We start from the raw sequence: 20,002 nt of genomic DNA, 5'->3' as shown, positions 1-20,002 counted from the left end.
AAGGACGGAATCAAAATTTTGTATTTAAAGCTACATGCAGACAATAGTCTCATTCATGCTTTTGTTACCTCCAGGCTCAGCTAATCCAATGCTTCAGTGGCTAACCATCGCTCTTCCAACATATATTAAACCCCATACAAAATTCTGCTTTCCTTGTATTGCATCAATAATATTCATTCATCGCCTTTGTACTTGCTGACTTCAGTGTCCCAAGATCTGGCATCACTTCTATTTTAAAATTCTCATCCATGTGTTCCTTTCGTGCCTTTGCTATTTATCTCTATATAACCGCCTCAAGCCTTCTTCAGCTTCTTGTACGCGTTCCTCTTACTTTGGCCCATCATTGGCAGCTGTGCCTTCAGCTGTCCAGTGTGATATACATTATGCTAGTAGCCAAACTTCTAATTGGAGGCAAAGTGCTTTGGGGAAATCCTAGAGGTCATGAACATTCTACTGAAATGCAAGCCTTTCAGCATAGGAAACCCCTCCCTAGGCCCCATTCTCATTTCAAATGTTCCGTAATACCTTCTTGTTTGACCAAGCATTTTAAATGACTTGCACCAGTGGCTTCTCCTTTGGCATATTATTATTTTTCTATGTGCTCCTGTGCAGTGCTGCAAGATGCCATACTAGGCCAAAAGATGTACATGAATGTGAATTGTTATGGCCTGACCAATCAAAAAAGGCAATGCTGTCATCTTTTCCAAAAAGCCACCTCTAATAGCGCCATAAACAACCAATATGATTGTCAATCAATACAAGGACCTGGTACTTAACAGCAAAAACATGATTTTGTTGTATCCTAAACATTTACATTTTAAACACAAGATGTAGTCCATGCCCCACTGGAACTTAATGCAAAATTGAACTCGGCTACAAATTTGACCATGAAATTTACACAATCTGGAACAAATTACATTACAAAACTCTACAGCTTTTTAGAAAGTTGTGTCTTCAGATCAGTTCAGTTTAGGGAGGAAAAAGAGACATTCAAACAAAATGTTTTAATCTACAAAAAACATTTTCCTACCTCCCACGTTTCCTAATACCTTTACTCTTATTATGGAAACAAGCCTCTGGTAGCCACTCACTCCACAATGTAAATAAGATTATTGCACAGCTGCGGCTGGAAATATCTCTGAACCACAGCCAAGACAGAAACCAAGCTGTCATCAAGAAGCTGGGAGTTTCTTTCTCACATCTTTAGCATGTCATGACACTGCTCGGCTTGAATGCATTAATTCTTATCAGCAGTTCGAGCCTCATTTCACCACATTGCAATACATTCTAATCCATTCATTAGATTGAAAAAGAAACAATGAATGCCAAATCTGGAATCACATGGAAACTAACGACTTACTGCTCCAACCAATTATGTTCATAGAGATATGCCTTACATTTGATGTTGATCAGCAGATTTTCCTGCTGCCCCTTTATGAAAAATATGAAATATTAACTTCCAGGAGCTGGAGGTGCCAAAGTGCTTTAGGACAAAATGCAAGTCTACTATAAATCTCCACTGTTTTATATGAAGCAGAAGGCATCGGTTAAGAGGCCTAAATAAATAGTACATTGAAATAAACCACAGCTAAAATAGCACCAATTAGCTAGACTATGTTGCTGGAGATGCATTGACATTTTTTGATCCCCAATTTCTCATCTAATTCCTGCAATACTCTCACAAGCAGACAGACACCAGAAAGTTTTCAAGACTCGCACAAAAACAGCAACGGGATTATGAAGTCAATTTCTCCGCAGACATCACCAATCCTTTCCAACAGCCTTTCCCCTCTAAAGCAAAAATCCATACTACCATTGCCCTTGCAAAATGCTAAATAAACAGTATTGGCAATTCACTTGAGTGCCGTAATATATTTACTGCAAATCCCTATGGCAGGTCTCCTAATACAGTTTTTATCGTGTCTACACTTGTCAATATAGTGACTGGTCACCGGCTAGATAATCTGCCAAGTGCAACTGTTTACCCACGACAGTGATAGGATACACAGGCACTGCAAGCTTTAAGTGCCAAGAATCCCTGGCTCATGTCAATACCCTTTAATTAACACTTCACTTTAGCAATGTTCAGCTTATCGGTAGTATCTTCCAAAAAACCCAGGTTGGTCGAGAAGCATCTGGCATTTCAGTCAGTTATATAAAATATTCTAACAAACAATTCCTTTCTTTAGAAGAACCATCTTCAAAGCAATACCCCATTTGAGTGTAGATTAAATTGTACCATATAATTTTGTTCAAATAAAAACCTTACACTCCTTTAATTAGCTTTGGATCCAAACAGTTAGCTACATTAATACAGTAACTTGGATTATTAATACATAACCAAGATTGACACATAAATCTGAAGTTCCCCAAATAATCCAAGAACAATGTTTACATTTTCTGGACCCCACTCACAAACTGTATCACATTCAAACTGATCAAAAGTCTGCAAAATAAGCAGCAGGCATTTAAATCAAAGAAGCTGAAAAGGCACAGTGGTACAGCAGTGGAGTTGCAGCCATAAAGCACCAGAGACCCGGGTTCGATCCCGACTATGGGTGCTGCCCATACAGACTTTGTACTATCTCCCTATGCCACCGTGGTTTTCTCCAGGTGCTCCGGTTTCCTCCCACACTCAAGATGTACAGGTTTGCAAGTTAATTGGCTTCTGTAAATTGTCCCTAGTGTGTAGGATAGTGCTAGTGTTCAAGGTGATCACTGGTCAGTAGAGATTCTGTGCGCTGAAGGGTCTTTTTCTACACTGTACCTCTAAAACCTAAAAGTATCTGAAAGACACCTAAAAAGGGTAATTATTAACATGGTAAAAAAATGTACGCCTTGGAATATCAATTCATAAAATAAATTGCAATTTGTAGTTCAGCTACTTGCTATAACCAAAAAACATAGAAACTACCATAATGTTAATGGCTCATCAAATGCAAGATTCGGTCTAGGCACTACGTCAGAAAAATAAAATACAAGTCACCTACAGCACCCTCAAGCAATTCAATTGAACCTAATGAAAAAAGGGAGATTAAAATCTCCAGTATCAGCACTAGCAATTATTTGGCCACTTTGGAGAACCCAAGGGAACCCCATCAAGGGCCACAGAGATGAAAATCTAATAAAATGAACAGACCCAAAGGTACAAGAGAAATGACCTTCTCTGTAATTAAATGGGCCTTAGATATCTGCATGCAAGTTGAGATATCAGCAGGAGACTAGACAAATTAAAGAAATGGCAAGACTTTGTCAACTGTTATGTCAACAAATAAACTCGGGCTCAAAATAGTAGGTTCTCCATAAAACATGCAATTTGATAAAAGTATAGGAACTGTTCCATTCACTTATTACGTAATTAAATGAGGCTGATCATACAAGTACTATCTCACACACACACACACAGCAAAGGCGGGGGCCAGGGAAAGCAGGGGAGCGCTGTCTGAAATTCACGCCCGTGATGAAGAGGAAGGTAAAAGACGGCTGCTCAGTGTACTGCAAGTCCTTTAGAGAGCAGAGAGCGCGGGGGGTGGTGGGGGGGCAAGAAGGAACGGAGACACTTTTAAGAAGCCAGACAACGTTTAATAAAGTTTAGCGGGTTTTTGGTTTTCCTTGGTCCTGAAAACTCCAATGAGCCAATTAAAATGCCCGGTCAGCAAAGGAGATTGCCTACGGCTGCCCTCAACTGCCTGTAACTGCATAGCGACCCCACTCCACTGCACTACGAGGTCAAAAGAACCATGCCGACCTAGCTGAGGCCACGAGTATGCAGGAGCTTCCCTCGCGCATGAAGAAGAGTTCCAGTGACCACATAGGACCACGTGTCGACCATTCTGCGAGTTTGAGTCGAGGGCAAACTCTTCTAAACTCGCAGATTAGGTCGCCGCAGTGGGACAGCCCCTTAACTAATGCTTGAACTTCATTGATGGAAAAAGGAATCTGGATACAGGAATTCTCCCATGCTTAAGGGAATTACTATATTTGCAAGTGAAGCAAATCATCACATACAGTGGCTTGCAAAAGTATTCATACCCATTGAACTTTTCCACATTTTGTCATGTTACAACCACAAACGTAAATGTATTTTATTGGGATTTTATGTGATAGACCAACACAAAGTGGGGCATAATTGTGAAGTGGAAGGAAAATGATACATGGTTTTCAAATTCTTTTATAAATAAAAAACTGAAAAGTATGGTGTGCAAAAGTATTCAGCCCCCTTTACTCCGATACCCCTAAATAAAATCCAGTGCAACCAATTGCCTTCAGAAGTCACCTAATTAGTAAATAGAGTCCACTTGTGTGTAATCTAATCTCAGTATAAATACAGCTGTTCTGTGAAGGCCTCAGAGGTTTGTTAAAGAACATTAGTGAAAAAACAGCATCATGAAGCCCAAGGAACACACCAGATTGGCCAGGGATAAAGTTGTGGAGAGGTTTAAAGCAGGGTTAAGTTATTAAAAAAATCCCAAGCTTTGAACATCTCACGGAGCACTGTTCAATCTATCATCCGAAAGTGGAAAGCACAACTGCAAACCTACCAAGACATGGCCATCCACCTAAACTGACAGCCGGGCAAGGAGAGCATTGATCAGAGAAGCAGCCAAGAGGACCATGGTAACTCTGGAGGAGCTGCAGAGATCCACAGCTCAGGTGGGAGAATCTGTCCACAGGACAACTATTAGTCGTGCACTCCACAAATTGGGCCTTTATGGAAAAGTGGCAAGAAGAAAGCCACTGTTGAAAAAAAGCCATAAGAAGTCCCGTTTGCAGTTTGCCACAAGCCATGTGGGGGACACGGCAAACATGTGGAGGAAGGTGCTCTGGTCAGATGAGACCAAAATTGAAGTTTTTGGCCTAAATGCAAAACGCTATGTGTGGCGGAAAACTAACACTGCACATCACCCTGAACACACCATCCCCACTGTGAAACATGGTGGTGGCAGCATCATGCTGTGGGGATGCTTTTCTTCAGCAGGGACAGGGAAGCTGGTCAGAGTTGATGGAAAGATGGATGGAGCCAAATACAGGGCAATCTTGGAAGAAAACCTGTTAGAGTCTGCAAAGGACTTGAGACTGGGGCGCGGGTTCACCTTCCAGCAGGACAACGACCCTAAACGTACAGCCAGAGCTACAATGGAATGGTTTAGATCAAAGCATATTCATGTGTTAGAATGGCCCAGTCAGTCCAGACCTAAATCCAATTGAGAATCTCTGGCAAGACTTGAAAATTGCTGTTCACAGACGCTCTCCATACAATCTGACTGAGCTTGAGCTATTTTGCAAAGAAGAATGGGCAAAAATTTCAGTCTCTAGATGTGCAAAGCTGGAAGAGACATACCCCAAAAGACTTGCAGCTGTAATTGCAGCGAAAGGTGCTTCTACAAAGTATTGACTCAGGGGGGCTGCATACATTTGCACGCCACACCTTTCAGTTCTTTAATTTGTAAAAAAAATTGAAAACCATGTATAATTTTCCTTCTACTTCACAATTATGCACCACTTTGTGTTGGTCTATCACATAAAATCCCAATTAAATACATTTACGTTTGTGGTTGTAACGTGACAAAATGTGGAAAAGTTCAAGGGGTATGAATACTTTTGCAAGCCACTGTATGTATTATATATTATAACTTTTCATCTTTAATTACACACCATAGCCAAACTCAACAAACATTTTGTATGAAGTAATGAATAAACATTAACAATTATTAGAAAAGGAATCTCAAACTATTAAATGGAGAAGCCTAGAATCGATCCAAGAACATAAACTACAAGAGAAATACCTGACAAGTCAAACTGCCTGCAGGAAAAATATCCTCTCTCGTAGCTAGTAGAAAAACTTTCAATTAACAAATTAAAAATATCAGTTTTATGAATAAATTTAACAATGGGGAAAAAAAAAAAAAAAATTCAGCTATACATCAAGAGCCAAATTTATTCCTAAATAAAATCTGCCTCGAGCATAAACTGCTGCATCAGTTGAATTATTTTGAAAAGGCCAGTTAACAAGAACATTTGTTGTGAACATGCATTATATTCCGTCCACGAAATAGTCCAACCGTAGCAATTGGCAGACATGTTCACCAACTCCATGGTTCAAACTCTATTAACACCCTCATGTCTATCAATTACATTTATCAAATTTTATATTTATTGTCAGAACAAAAAAATTATTATTAGTACAGCATTTAGTATTTGCCCTCTCTCCTCATCCCTAGCAAACATATTCTGCCTAAAATGACAAAAAGGTGCACAATTGTAAACTCAATACTAAAACCAACATGTTACGACATATGTTAAATCCACACTAACATCATGTGTAGTCTCAACAATAAAAGTTATACTCAAGCCAACAACACCACAAGTGGAAACCATGAATTTCAACGAGTGAATATGCCTCACTGGACAACAAAGCAATTTTCTGCAGCACAGAAAAGCCAATTCAAATCCACTGCTAGTTAAATTGTATGATTGTAGCCAACAAACAATCCTCCTCGCCTTAAAAGTTGACCTTACCTTAAGGAGCTGTCCCACTTGGGCGACCTAATTGGCAAGTTTAGAAGAGTTTGAAACAATGTCACGTTGAAGACCTCCTTCGACTACATTTAAGACTAGCTTCGACTAACTTCGGGAAAATTGGACAGAATAGTGGAGAGTGAAGACAACCTCCTTCGACTATGATGAAGACCATCTATGACTATCTTCGACTACCCTCGATTACCTACGACTAACATGCCGACCTACTACGACTAAACCTACGAGTTTCCATGGCGACCTTTTTTTACTCGCGGGCATTTTTCAACATGTTGAAAAATACGCCTCGACCTAGCTGAGGCCTTGAGTACACGGGGGCTACTCTCGAGCATGAAGGAGTTACAAAGCGTCCAACAACCTCGTGTCGACCATGCTGCGAGCACGAGTCAACGGCAAACTCGCCAGAACTCGCGGATAAAGGTCACCTAAGTGGGACAGCCCCTTTAGGGTAGGAAATCATTAAGCCCTGGGATATTCAACAGGACAAGGTTAAGAGCCAAAGCAACAAAACAATCTACAGATACAAGATCCCCCCCCCCCCCCCCCCCAGCATGTTGCTATCCAGAAACAAATCATGACCTCACTTGCATAAACATGGTTATAATCAAAACAAAAATGCAAGTTGCATCATAGTCAGGAATTTAAACATTGAGACAATTTCAAGATGTCATTAACTACAAATGAGAATGTATGTGTCTCTCAAGTAAAAGAGGAAAAACACTCTTCACAAATAAAAAACAAAATCCATATTACCCATAATCAGTACACATCTATTTCTTCATTTCCTCGAGACACTTGTTTCTGCATATGCTAAAAGTCCTGCCTTATAAAAGAAACAATGGAAAAGCAACTTCTCTTTTCTCATGACTTGGGTATTACACCATGAATGAAAGGCACTGAAGCCTGAATAAAAAGCATTTGCTCACAACTCTATAACCCTGCAGGTGGTATTCACAAAAAGCAAGCAGAATGTCTACTCAGAAGACAAACCATGAGAAGGAGGGATGCTTTGCCCTGGAGATATGTCAACTTATGCGTTTTCAACTAACAAAGCCATGACAAAATGACAATTCCCTCACCTCCCACTCTTAATACAACATTCACTTGCCATCTAGGAGTAGACGCCATAAAAAGGGAGAATAATTTCAGCCTGCGAAAAGCCTAGCATCCGCCCCCCCACCCCCCCCCCCCCCCCCCCCCCCCCCCCAAGAGAACGCTTGTCAAACGTAATGAGACGGCATAGGCCCTCTCTACAACATAATGAGCACTTAGACTGCACTGGTGATCAGTCAGCAAAACGCACCAGTTTCAACAGAGTTACACCCAAGGGCCTAGACGTCATCAGTTTTTTAAGAACCATGATCAAATACCAGTGTCAATCTATACGGTTACAATGGTGTTTGAAATTTGCAGCTATAAAAGTCAACGTGCATTACACAAACATCTTTAAAATGCAACTATATATAATGTACAAATTCAGTTGTACACAGGGATGCGATTCAACACTTCAAGACAATCCATTTGCATTCTGAAGAAAGAGTTGTACTTCGAAAGCTTCATTATGCACATAAATATCACTGCAGCATTTGACAGCCATAGAAATTACACAGGAACTCCATTTTTCCCCCACCAAAAACATCATTACTGAAACAAAATGCACAGTACACCGACTGACACTTACTGGTTATAACAATGCATCAAGCCACAATTTCTCGGCTCTGGTGAAATGTCAAGAATATACACCAACACAGGAACACTAAAACCCGTTTGTATTATTTTAGGTTGTGATATAATATCTTAGAGTCAATTTAAAGATAATCTCTGTAAAAGGAGTAAAATCAGTGCTGCAGAAACTTTTTGTCAATAAGGATTAGAAACTCTAAATCAACAGCACTTCTCTTGAATTGCCTACATCCTGCAATTAATGCTCTTTAGTAAGGAGCAACTAAACTTTGTAGTGCCTTTTATCTATTGCTTTCCCTGCATTGACATGGCCACCCCACATTTCCACGGCCTTATTTTGATAATCAACAAGAATGATTCCACTTGGGTACTTCGGGTAGATAACAATTGTGTCAAGTATTATTTGAAAACATCAATCTTATTTTACACCACGATAAGCCATTTTCCCTTCACATCCAAGATACAAGTGCACAGGGAGAAACAGAAGATTCTGCTCATTTTAAATTAGGTCCTATGTACCTAAAGTAGCATTAATTTTCATACACTATTTATTTTGCCTATTGCACTAGACCTCCCACAATATTAATCAAACGTTGTATAGCAAGACCATGTAAATTTTTAAGAGATATTGGTGTTTAATTATAAAAGATTTGCAAATCTATATTTTACTGTAATCTCAATCAACTGCACTCCAATGAATTAAAAAGCTGAAAATTAAATATGCCAGACATCTGGATCTGACATCTTGAAAAGTGCCCTTGATATAAATGTTTCAGGACAGTTTGATAAATAGTTTGACAGTTTGATCAACATATGAACACATTTTTCATTTTATACATCAATATTTTCTTTCTTTATTACCTCTAGAATGCTTTGTAAAATAAAATGTAACCAATCTTACCTGTTTGTGCATTTCAATATTCAATCCGTAAGACATTTCATAATACTGTAAAAAGAAAACTAAAATTCACAAATGTATCCATGATTTCAGTTGGTTGTCAAATGGCATCAAACAAATAACTAATAACCAGTTCATTAGGGAAATATCATTAGCTAAAAAACACATGGTTGTGTTTTCACTTTCACAAGATACATGGTACTCACCATGACATAGTGGCGCTGCATTTCAGTCTTTTCACTTGCCAGTTTTTCACATTCTAACTTGAGACTGCAAAATATACAATATAAGATTTATTTCATCTTAAGCGAGCAGAATAAATGAATAATAATCATTTAATATAAAACAGTGCACACAGCAACCTGAATAAATCTTCAAGATTTCAATGGTAAGAGGCTGTAGAAATGACAAAAATAAAAGAACTAAATAATCAAAGGACAACATAATTCTACTGTGCATTCGATATTTCATGCAAATGTGAAGATCAGAATCCATAAAGCTTTGAATATAATGGTTGCTTAGTTCTTTTCTTAAACCGTGTTTAATGATTGTAGTCAATTGTTATTTCCGAGAGATGCATTTGAAATGCTAGGTGCAAAAAAAGCTGCAATCGGCCGGGTTTGGGTCTGAATAGCTGTTGTTTTTATAACATTTGTGGTTTGTTTGGTCCCTTTTGAAACAAACCGAAATCTACCCGCAGCCAGAGCGCCGCTTTGTGGCTGAGGGAAAGTAACCATTGACTACCTACCGCAGACAAACCAATAACACTGGCGACGGGGTTGACCGGCAGAAAATAAACATACTTTCCCAGCAGAGAATGAGGGGCTTATTTCACCTGTGATACTGAGCTTGCAAAAACTGGAACTCTTCCTTGATACGGTCCAGCGATTCGGGGATGGTGAACTTGAAAGGTTGGGCTGCAGCCTGGTGCGGCGTCTGAGTAAAGAAATAAGTATTACTACACACACACACACACTAACACCAAACCGCGTACGATGCAACTCGCATCCTAGACATATTTATACTAGAAAACTTTCCTACAGACTTGTTGAAGCAAACACACGATGCTGAAAGAGGGCAAGGTCAATTCACGGAACCAAACACTGGAGCTTTTGTTGCTTTGCGTAAGCTTCACAGGACTGCGAGCCTTTATTCCAACTTTCAGCAGGACGGTCGTTAAGAGGATGACATTTTAAAAGCGAGCCGAACAGATCCGCGTTTGATTCGGAGCAATTTGCGATCTGCCTTTCCGCTAAAACGCAGGAGTCTTTTTTTTAAGATGGCATTCGTTACTTGGCTGATGGCGCGGCAACACAACATTTGGTAACAAGGTCCTTTACTTTCTTGGGATACAGATCATACAATGAATCAACAAAGGCCCAGCCCGGGCTGGCACGGCTGCGATGCCTTCTTTACTTACAGGATGCCTGCTCTGAGGAAACATCGCTCGAACCCGGCAACACTCGGCTCCGTTGCCCCAACAGTCACTCGATTTCCTTTAAGAAACGCACATTAAGTAAGAGCGCCGTCCGAAAACAAAACAAAAAACACAATAAACACAATGTTTACTGCAAGCGCATCCTGGATTCTGGTCCCGAAGAAAGGGACGATTTATATTTTAAACCCCTCACTCTGCGACAGAATACGAAATTCGGCTTAACTCCTCTCGGTGTTTAAAGAGGAAACCTCTTTTCTTATATTAAAAAATCAGTTGCCACTTTTGTAAAAAGGAGACCAAATTCCTGCGGCGCCCCAGGAAATCTTCTTGGAAGATTCTTGTTTCGCTTGCAGAATATCCACCAGGATGAACCTACAGTAAACACCATGCGAAGTTTAAATGGATATAATTGATACAATGGAAAACAATGTAGCAGTTTAGCGACACACACACACTGGTTACATTAACACGCGGTTCCCATCCCTCGTCACAATGATAACTAACCCAATGTAGACACGCGCAGTCCGGCTCTTCCTCCCAACCCCGCTCCGCCAATCAGGGCGCGGCGATGCTCATCTGCCACACGTGGGGCCGTGTCGTCATCGGCGGGCATCGGCCAATGGGGCTCGGGCAGGCGGGCGTCCGCTGTCAATCACGAGCGGCGGTGACAGGACACAGCAAATTGCGGGGCTGCCTGGTGTTTTTGTCTCTTTTCCACAGTTCCCAGTGGGTAACCGCTGGATGCCGATCACGGTGATGGATTGGGAAGCGGGCCAATGCATTTGCAAAAAAAAAAAAAAAGGACTCTTGGAGCCGTGTTTGCTTGCTTGCTTGCTTGGTTGGCTGTCTGTGGCTGGTCTAATTTCTCCTCCATTCCCGCCCCGCCTCTGCTGCTGCTCCTCCCGGGCTGAGCTGCAAGGAGCCGAGTGAGTGAAAGAAGCTCAACGTCAGTCAGTCAGGCGGAGAGTGACAATGGAGCGGCCATCCCGACCGTCACTCAAAGTAACGTGGACTCAAACTCCGGCTGAGCGAGAGAGAAAAAAACAGACAAGTCTTTGTCCCACCCACTAGCAGGAGAGCCAGAGCAGGAATGCTAACTAATTATAACTCTGTGGCTAAGCCTCGGCTTTGCACCATTGTTGGGCTGCTGCTGTAGAGGTCGATTTATAATTGTCGAAATAAATTTATAACAAGAGTAGAAGGTATTTCAATTGAACGGGTGGATTTCAAAGCTACTCAGCGTCTGTACCAAAAAGGTATACGACGTGTGAAATTAAATAATTTGGAATGTCTATTGCCTCTGCTCCCCACCCGCCTTCGCAATTTAGCAAAAATCAACTTCACTTTGGGACCTGGGGTTGCTGAAAGCGCGAACACATCACCAGCGTCTGCGCTGAAACCAGAATCAAAGCGGCCCGCATCTGTTTTCATTCCGCTGCTCCGCAAAAATTGCATCCAGATGTTTAACAGGTATACCGGTTTTCCGATCTTGATTAGATCTGTTTGTTTACAACTCTCGTGGCTTGTTAGCTAACGCAACAGAAATGTTCACGTTGTATTTCCAGATCAGAATTTCAAAATAATTCGCGCCGAGGAACAGATCGCACCGCTCACACTGATGCAATCTTCTCCACATCTCGGCGATATTTTCTCAACGGAGGATAACTTTAGGGGTGATGATCTACAGACAAAGCCTTCTTTGCGGACAGGACCCTGGTGAACTGAGATTCTGGGGGTTTGGGGGATTGCGGACCACACACACTATAACTTGCGAACGCCTTTATTTGTTTCAAGTTTAAGTGGGAATTTTAGACCAGCACGACGTTCTAATTTCCCATTCCTCTGTAATGTATGGCGTCACTCATCTCAAAGCTTTTTTTTAGGATTAAAATAAAACTAATCCACTTTTTGCCCAGCATGTGTGTAAATAGCCATCCCGCCACCCACCCCTCCGAATAAAAGCAAGGTTTTAGTACACATGCCGAATATTTTATAGACCTTGCATAAGATGCAAGAACGGAAACAGTTGGAGATTAACGATAAAACTGACACCGTTTGATTAAAGATATATGGGCATTCTTCTCTTATGATATTGCAAATTAGATCTCAATGTCTTCAGATGGTACAGAGTTAAAGGCAGTGGGGTGGGAGGGTAAATCAGAACAAGTGGATGTAAGTTTGTTTCCAGTTTAAAAAATCATAGTTTTATGTGATGGCTTACTGTCAGATTTTACAGAGTCATCCAAAATTTGTAACAAAGTAGGAATCCATTTGGCCCATCATGTCGACCTATTATGTCACGTTCACAAAAGAACACTCCTCTCTAATCCTACCTTTAAGCATTTTGTCCTTAGATCTGCAGGTCGCTACATCTACACAGACAAGTGCTGTTTAAATGCTCTCAGAATTTCAGATCTAACACATTTTTTACACAGTGGGTTTTAGATCTCCTGCCACGCTCCAGGTGAGAAGGTTTTTCTTAATCTTCCCTCAAATCCTGCTCCCTGTTATGTAAAATCAATGACCACTCAACTGAGGAAAATAGGATTTCCCTATTTAATTTGTTCAGGCTCTTAAAATTGTACGCACTTCATTAAGTCTCCCGACAGTCTGTTCCAAAGAAAACAACCCTAGTTCATCCAATCTTTCCTCATAACTAATATTTTTTAGTCTCAGAAACATCTACGTAAATGTTCTCTTCATGCTGTTCAGTTAAAGGTTCAAAGGTTATTTTATTGGTGACATACACCATAGGTGTAGTGAAATGCTTCTTGCCAATGCAGCACATAAAAGAAAGAATACAGACATAACAATAATAAAGAGATTTAAACGTAAAAAACATCCCCCACAATTGTTCCCATTATGAGGGAAGGCACAATGTCCAGTCCCCATCCCCATGTCCACCCATAGTCAGACCTAGTGAAGCCTCCGCAGTCGCCTTAACAGAGGCCCGATGTTCCAGGCCGTTCTCGCCGGATGATGGTGCTCCGGCGTCAGGAGAATCCTCTCAGCGGCTTGGGAAACCTGGAACGGCTGCTTCCTTACTGGAGACCGCGGCTTCAGAAGCCAACAGGCCATGCTGGATGGAGCTCCACCACTGGTGATCTCGGCGAGAGATCCCAGGCTCCCGATGTTAAAGTCAGCGCCGCCACCCACAGCTGGCCGCTCCACAGTCCCACAGCTCCGCGATGTTTTTCTCGGTGGTCTCAGCTCACCGGAGTTCCAGCGCGGCAACCCGGGCAAGGCATCGCCTTGTGCCGCCACCGAAGCTATGGTTCTGGGCGGTTCCCTCAGGAAACGCCGCTCCAGGCCCGCTGGTAGGCCGCGAGGATGGGTCGAAAGTGCAGCCCGGAGAAAAGCTGCCTCGCCGCCCAGGTAGGGACCCTGAGAAGTAGTTTCCCCCTTCCCCACCCCCACATAAAAAAGACTAGAACACCAAAAACAAAACACTAAAACTGACTAAAAATAAAAAAAGGAGTGAAAAAACGAACAGCTGCAGGCTGGGCAGCCATACCATACAGGACAGCGCCCCAGTTACATCTTTCCTGGATTATAGTGAGCATTATGCACTACCCAAGCTGTTGGATGTAGTGATGTATACAATTCCACCATTACCTCCATACTCTTATGTTCCATGGCTCAGCTATAAAAGAGAAGCTTCTCATCTGCCCTTTTAACTCGGTAGTAAAGCAAACAAACATTTACAATAAATACTAGCATTTACCTCCTTCATCTCCAAGGACCTTAAGTGGAGGGCTACCATCGATTCTACAGTCAGAAAGACACAACAGAGGATATACTTCCTGCGGCAGTTGAGGAAGCACAATCTGCCACAGGCAATGATGGTCCAACTCTACACGGCCATCGTAGAGTCTGTTCTCACCTTCTCCATCATGGTCTGGTTTGGCTCAGCCACCAAGCATGACACCTGGAGGCTGCAGCGAATCGTCCGATCAGCAGAGAAAATTATTGGCTGCAACCTACCCTCCATTGATGAACTGTACACTGCAAGGGCCAGGAAGCGAGCGGGCAAGATTATCTCTAACCCCTCTCACCCTGGCCACAAACTCTTTGAATCACTTCCCTCTGGAAGGCGACTCCGGATTGTCAAAGCTGCCACAGCCAGACATAAAAACAGTTTTTATCCACGAGTAGTTGCTCTACTAAACAGCCAAAAATCTGTAGCCTCCCTTTGATCTGATATTTTGTTGGTTCACATGCTTGATCAAGGGTGTTTTATCATTAATGTCATATTATTATTATTAATGTTTAGTGTTTTCTGAGCCATTCATAAATGTCACTGTATGTCATGTTGTTACTTGTGGGCAGAGCTCCAAGGCAAATTCCTTGTATGTGAATACTTGGCCAATAAACTCACTTACTTACTTTATTTTGAAAGGGGTTGTATACAAAAATAGGGATGTAATGCTGAGGCTCTATAAGGCGCATGTCAGGCCGCATTTGGAATATTGTGAGTAATTCTGGGCACCATATCTGAGGAAGTATGTACTGGCTCTGGAGAAGGTCCAGAGGAGGTTTGCAAGAATTATCCTAGGAACGAGTATGTTAACATATGAGTGTTTGATGGCACTGAGCCTGTACTCCCTGGTGTTTAGAAGAATGACGGGGGGGGGGGGGGGGGGGGGGGGGGCATCATTGAAATGTACAGAATAGTGAAAGGCTGGGATAGAGTGGATGTTTGCACTAGTGGGAGGGTCTGTGACTAGAGGTCATAGCCTCAGATTTAAAGGACGTTCTTTTAGGAAGATGAGGAGGAATTTCTTTAGTCAGAGGGTGGTGAAAGGCTGAATGGCCTATTCCTGCACCTATGGTCTATTGTCTATTGAATCTGTGGAATTCTTTGCACAGAAGGCTATGGAGGCAAAGTCATAGGATATATTTAAGGCGAAGATAGAAATATTCTTGATTAGTATGGGTGTCAGAGGTATGGGGAGAAGGCAGGAGAATGGGGTTAAGAGGTAAAGATAGATCTGCCATGATTGAATGGCAGAGTAGACTTGATGGGTCGGATGGTCTAAATCTACTCCTATCACATGATCTTATGAACTGCCTTGTTAATCTCCCATATTGCCTATGTATCTGTCAGTTCTTCCACTGCACCCACTCTCTTCCTATATCTTGTATATTCCCGTGCATTGCTGCACTTTCTCATATGCACAATGACACTCTTCCAAGTGGTAAATTAAATTCCCATTTTCTGCTCCGCTGACAAAAACAGAGAAATTCTCTTTAAAAATCAGACATAAAGTGCTGGAGTAACTCAGCATGTCAGGCAGAATTTCTGGAGATCATGCATAGGCGATGATTTGGGCAACTTCTTCAGACTGAATGTAGTGGGGTGGGGGGAGAAAGTTGAAAGAGAGGTGGGGTGGGCAAGTGATAGGTGGATACAGGTGAGACTGTTTATTGATTGGCAAATTGTTGGACAAAAGCCAGAGATTAAAATACAAAAGTGTGAGATATGGAAATTGATAGAAGAGATGAGAGCCATTGGAGAATGAGAAGGGACATCGAAGAGCGGCAGACAGTAGATAGGACTGCTTGGTGAACTTTTTTAATTTTGTTGACACCAAAACGTGACAACACTTGTGTACTGCCTTGGTGAGGTCTGCTATATAGTTTTACTGGGCTGCAAGCAAAACAAAGCATTTCACTGTAACTAAGTTCATGTGATAATAAAGTATAATTGAAAGCTGAGCTGTTGTCAATGAATAGAATCAATCATAAAATAGATGTTCTTATTCCCAAGGTGATCCAAAGCTGAATGTAATGCAGTAGAGATGACATTTACCACATGGTACATACATTGCAACGGGTCTAGATTGTCCAGAAGACTGGTGCAGATGTAGGCTATTACCAGCCTTTCAAAGCACTTCATTGTGGTTTATATTAAGAGTTACTGGGCAGTAACCATTGTAATAAGTCATTTTAGTTTTCTTTGGGATTGGAATGATGGAGGTTTCCTTGAAGCAAATAGGGTCAGAAGACAGTGGAAGTGAAAGGTTAAAGATGCCAGTGAGAACTGTGGTCAGTTGATTGTGCACAAATTCAGAACCTGTCCAGGAATGCCATCTGGGGTTGCTGCTTTCAGAGAGTTACTCCCTGTGAAACCAGATTTGATTTTTGGCACCATGATGAAAGGGATAGAGCTAGCATTAGAGGGACGTACCTTAGTGAAACTTTGCCTATTCAAATTGGGTTTATAGGGTATTGAGTTAACCTGGTAGAAATGCATTGCAAAGATCACCCCTGATATTTGGCTTGCGGTACATGAAAGTATTCAGTTCTTGCCACTGTCGCCTGGTATCCATTTGGTGGAATTGCGATTCTAGCTCGTTCTATCCCAGCTCATAATAGGATATTTGAATTTCCCCACTATTACTTCCCTAGTGCATTTGCACTTATCTGAAATATACTTAAGGGACTGTCCCACTTGGGCATTATTTGCGCTTCACACAGGTGGCGCGCGAAGATTTTGTGAATCCCAAAATCCTGGGGCACCGCGCGTGACCGCGCGTCACTGCCTACACCACCACGTGTTACGTGCGGGTCACGACGCGCACGTGACACGTAAATGATGTTGCATCGTGCGTCGTGACGCTTAAATGCTGTTGCGTAAATGACGCGCAAATAACGCCCAAGTGGGACAGGCCCTTTAGAAATTTGTTCTTTAGTTTCACTCAGTATTTGGAGCAGGCAGGAAGTTCAGAAAACCCCTCTGGCGTCTTGTCATCTCAATAGTGGGGTTACCCCTTATTTAGTTCAGCCAAAATAATTTTATTGGATGATTCTCTTAATATCTAGCATTTCTTCTTAAAACTGATTATTCCTTTAAAGCATCATCACCATTTATTTTCCTCTCAATTTCATCTGTACACCGTGTAGCCAGCAATGTTAAGCATTTATTCTTATCCCTCTTTAGTCACATTTCTATAAAAGGTAGTATCATGTTTGCATGTGTCGATCTCCATCAATAATTCTTCTCCCTTATTCACACTTCTTGCATTTAATTGTAAGCATTTAGCATTGTGAAACTCCTTGTCCCTCTTCTGGCTTTAGTTTTCTCTGCCTTTCATTCTCTTTTCTCCAATTGCTATACTGTTTTTCATCCACCTGATTTAAAAGTAACCGCACCCCCCCCAACCAATATCAAGCAAAACAAGCAAATCTTACCCATGAAGTCACGACCCCTGTCCTGTTAAAGTAGAAACTGACTCGCCTACACGTCTCACCTTTCTCAAACCAGCCCAAAACTCTGGAAATCTGAAGTGCTCTCTGCAGCACCATCTCACCAATCCACTCCTTCATCAGCAGTGTTTTCCTACTTCCATACTCACTGGCATATAACAATGGAGGTACTCTCAAGGATACTAACTTTGAGGTATTTCTTAGATGTTTATTCCTAAATCCTAAATTCTGCACCGCTCCCAGATCCAGCCAATGTTGTCGATATCAGTGTGGACTCCAACCTCTGGCTATTCACCTTCACCCTCAGATTGTTCTGCAGTCATGCAGTAACATTGTTGACCCTGAAACCAAGCAGTTAACATACTATCCCAGAATCACATGACCACATAATCACCTGTCTGCTCCCCTCACCAGAGAATATGTTGCAGCTATTTCTCTCTTGATCTTTCTCCTCCCTCCTCATACAACTGAATTGCCTGTGGTGCTACGTTCTTGGCTCGGGTTACACTCCCCAAGGGAACCCGTCTCCTATCAGTATTCAGAAGGAAATACTGGTTAGACAGAAAGATGCCCTCTGGGGTCTCCTGAACTGCTCTTTGTTGTTTGCCTCTTTCTTGCATGCAAAATACTTAGTTTATATTGCTCATTTTTATTCTTCATTTGTGTAATTATTCATTGTTAGTTTCCATGTCCATATTTATAATGTAAACAACCAATATTGCAATCATGCAGTAATTAGATATGTTCACTCAGCAGTTGTGGTAACACAGAAGTCTCACTTTTGCACATCATGTTTCCCGTCTGTGCAAATGGGAAACCACCCCTCTACTCTGCTTCACGAAACGCTATTTTGCAGTTCACCTCCGAAAAAATGTAAACTCAAAAGATAACACAAAATGACGAAAAATAATTGATGTTATATTGAATGGCCTTGGCCAATTATACCCTGCCCGCTAATCCTGCTTTATCTTAATACAACAATTGAATGTGACTCCTGGAGAATGATATTCAGTTACGAGCTGCATAAAAAGTATTAACAATTGAAAATCGGTGTATGGGATGGGATGATAGAGGTGAAAGTTTACTCACTTCAGCTACTCTTTGACAACTACAGTAAAGCCTCGCACCAACCAATGCCCCTGGTACAGATTCCTGTATTCAGTGGGAGCAAAATGGGAGGTCTGGGGCATTAGGGTGACGGTGTGAGAAATCCCTACCCACTCTAAGTGAGTCTAATTGCCCACTGTTGCTTCTGTGGGGTTCTGTTCTGAGTTCTTGCAATGCATGAACCTGAGGTTCTCAATATGATCCCAAGCAGTTCTTCTCCACTTTGAACAGTCATGTTCAGAGATTCCAGGAATCAGTGGGTTTATTTAAAGTACATCCTATCATAGTCAACTCAATGACATTTTCTGCCACAAATGAAAAGCAATGAGGGTGAAGTAGATTTGGGTGAACCTGCATCTGTCAGTCCTATACACAGGGCTGCCAACTCTCACGCTTTGAACGTGAGAATCACGCATTTGAACTAATTCTCACTCTCTCACGCTGATCACAAATTTCTCACGCTCTGTCGTGAGAAATTATGTGATCAACGAAAATTTCAAAAACTACAAGGGCTGCGGGTGTTGAAGAGCCTGGGCTGAGGGAGGGATGGAAGCAGACCAGCGGTGGGGACAGATGCGGGGAGCCGGGGCTGGTGAGTGTTTGCGGGTTGGCGAGTGTTTGCCGGGCTGGCGAGTGCTTGCGGAGCTGGTGAGTCACTCGCTGCAGCTCCGGCCATGGAGCAGCCTCAGTGCAAGTCCCGGGCCGTCGGAGGCGTCGGAAGCGTTGCGCCGCTGCCATGAGAGTCTCTGTGCCAAAGGGACAGAGACTCTCAAAGAGTGGAGGAGAGAGAGAGACAGGGGGGGGAGAGAGAGAGAGGAGAGAGAGAGGAGAGAGAAAGAATGGAGAGAGAAGAGGGAGAGGGGGGGAGAGAGAAGAGGCAGAGGGAGGGAGAGGGAGGGAGAGGGGGGAGTGAGGAGGAGAGGGGAGAGGGGGGAGAGAGAGAGGGGGGAAGTGAGAGGGGGAAGAGAGAGAAGAGGGAAGGGAGAGGGGGGTGATAGGGAGGAGAGAAGGGAGGGAGAGGGGGGTGAGAGGGAGGAGAGAATGGGGAGAGGGGGGGGAAGAGAGAGGGGTTGTAAAGAGAGGGGGGGAGAGGGAATGAGAGAACGGGGGATATAGAAAGAGGAGATAGA

General features: G+C 42.4%; 1 protein-coding gene and 1 long non-coding RNA gene across 12 annotated transcripts in view; one reads left to right on the top strand and one right to left on the bottom strand.

Annotated features, from left to right (window-relative positions):
• Nucleotides 1–11,079, bottom strand: part of LOC129695749 (transducin-like enhancer protein 1) — a 129,156-nt gene extending 118,077 nt beyond the window's left edge. For 7 of the 11 annotated variants that reach the window (XM_055632991.1, XM_055633000.1, XM_055632992.1 and 4 more), the window contains exons 1-5: nucleotides 11,019–11,062; nucleotides 10,539–10,614; nucleotides 9,954–10,054; nucleotides 9,325–9,388; nucleotides 9,122–9,166 (exon numbers count right to left, since the gene is read on the bottom strand). In XM_055632991.1, coding sequence (XP_055488966.1) covers nucleotides 9,122–9,166; nucleotides 9,325–9,388; nucleotides 9,954–10,054; nucleotides 10,539–10,614; nucleotides 11,019–11,020 — 288 coding nt within the window. In that variant the 5' untranslated portion in view covers nucleotides 11,021–11,062. The other 4 variants (XM_055632999.1, XM_055632996.1, XM_055632997.1 and 1 more) reach the window with 4 other exon arrangements.
• A 127-nt stretch (nucleotides 11,080–11,206) lies between these two features.
• LOC129695750 (uncharacterized) lies at nucleotides 11,207–12,461 on the top strand. The gene is made up of 2 exons (XR_008723220.1): nucleotides 11,207–12,026; nucleotides 12,122–12,461. It is a non-coding gene; the product is annotated as an uncharacterized LOC129695750 (long non-coding RNA).
• Nucleotides 12,462–20,002: the final 7,541 nt, after the last annotated feature.

This window comes from Leucoraja erinacea, chromosome 3, assembly GCF_028641065.1.
Source record: "Leucoraja erinacea ecotype New England chromosome 3, Leri_hhj_1, whole genome shotgun sequence".
In the NCBI taxonomy this organism is placed as follows: Eukaryota; Metazoa; Chordata; class Chondrichthyes; order Rajiformes; family Rajidae; genus Leucoraja; species Leucoraja erinaceus.
This window is presented reverse-complemented; position numbering and strand designations above follow the sequence as displayed.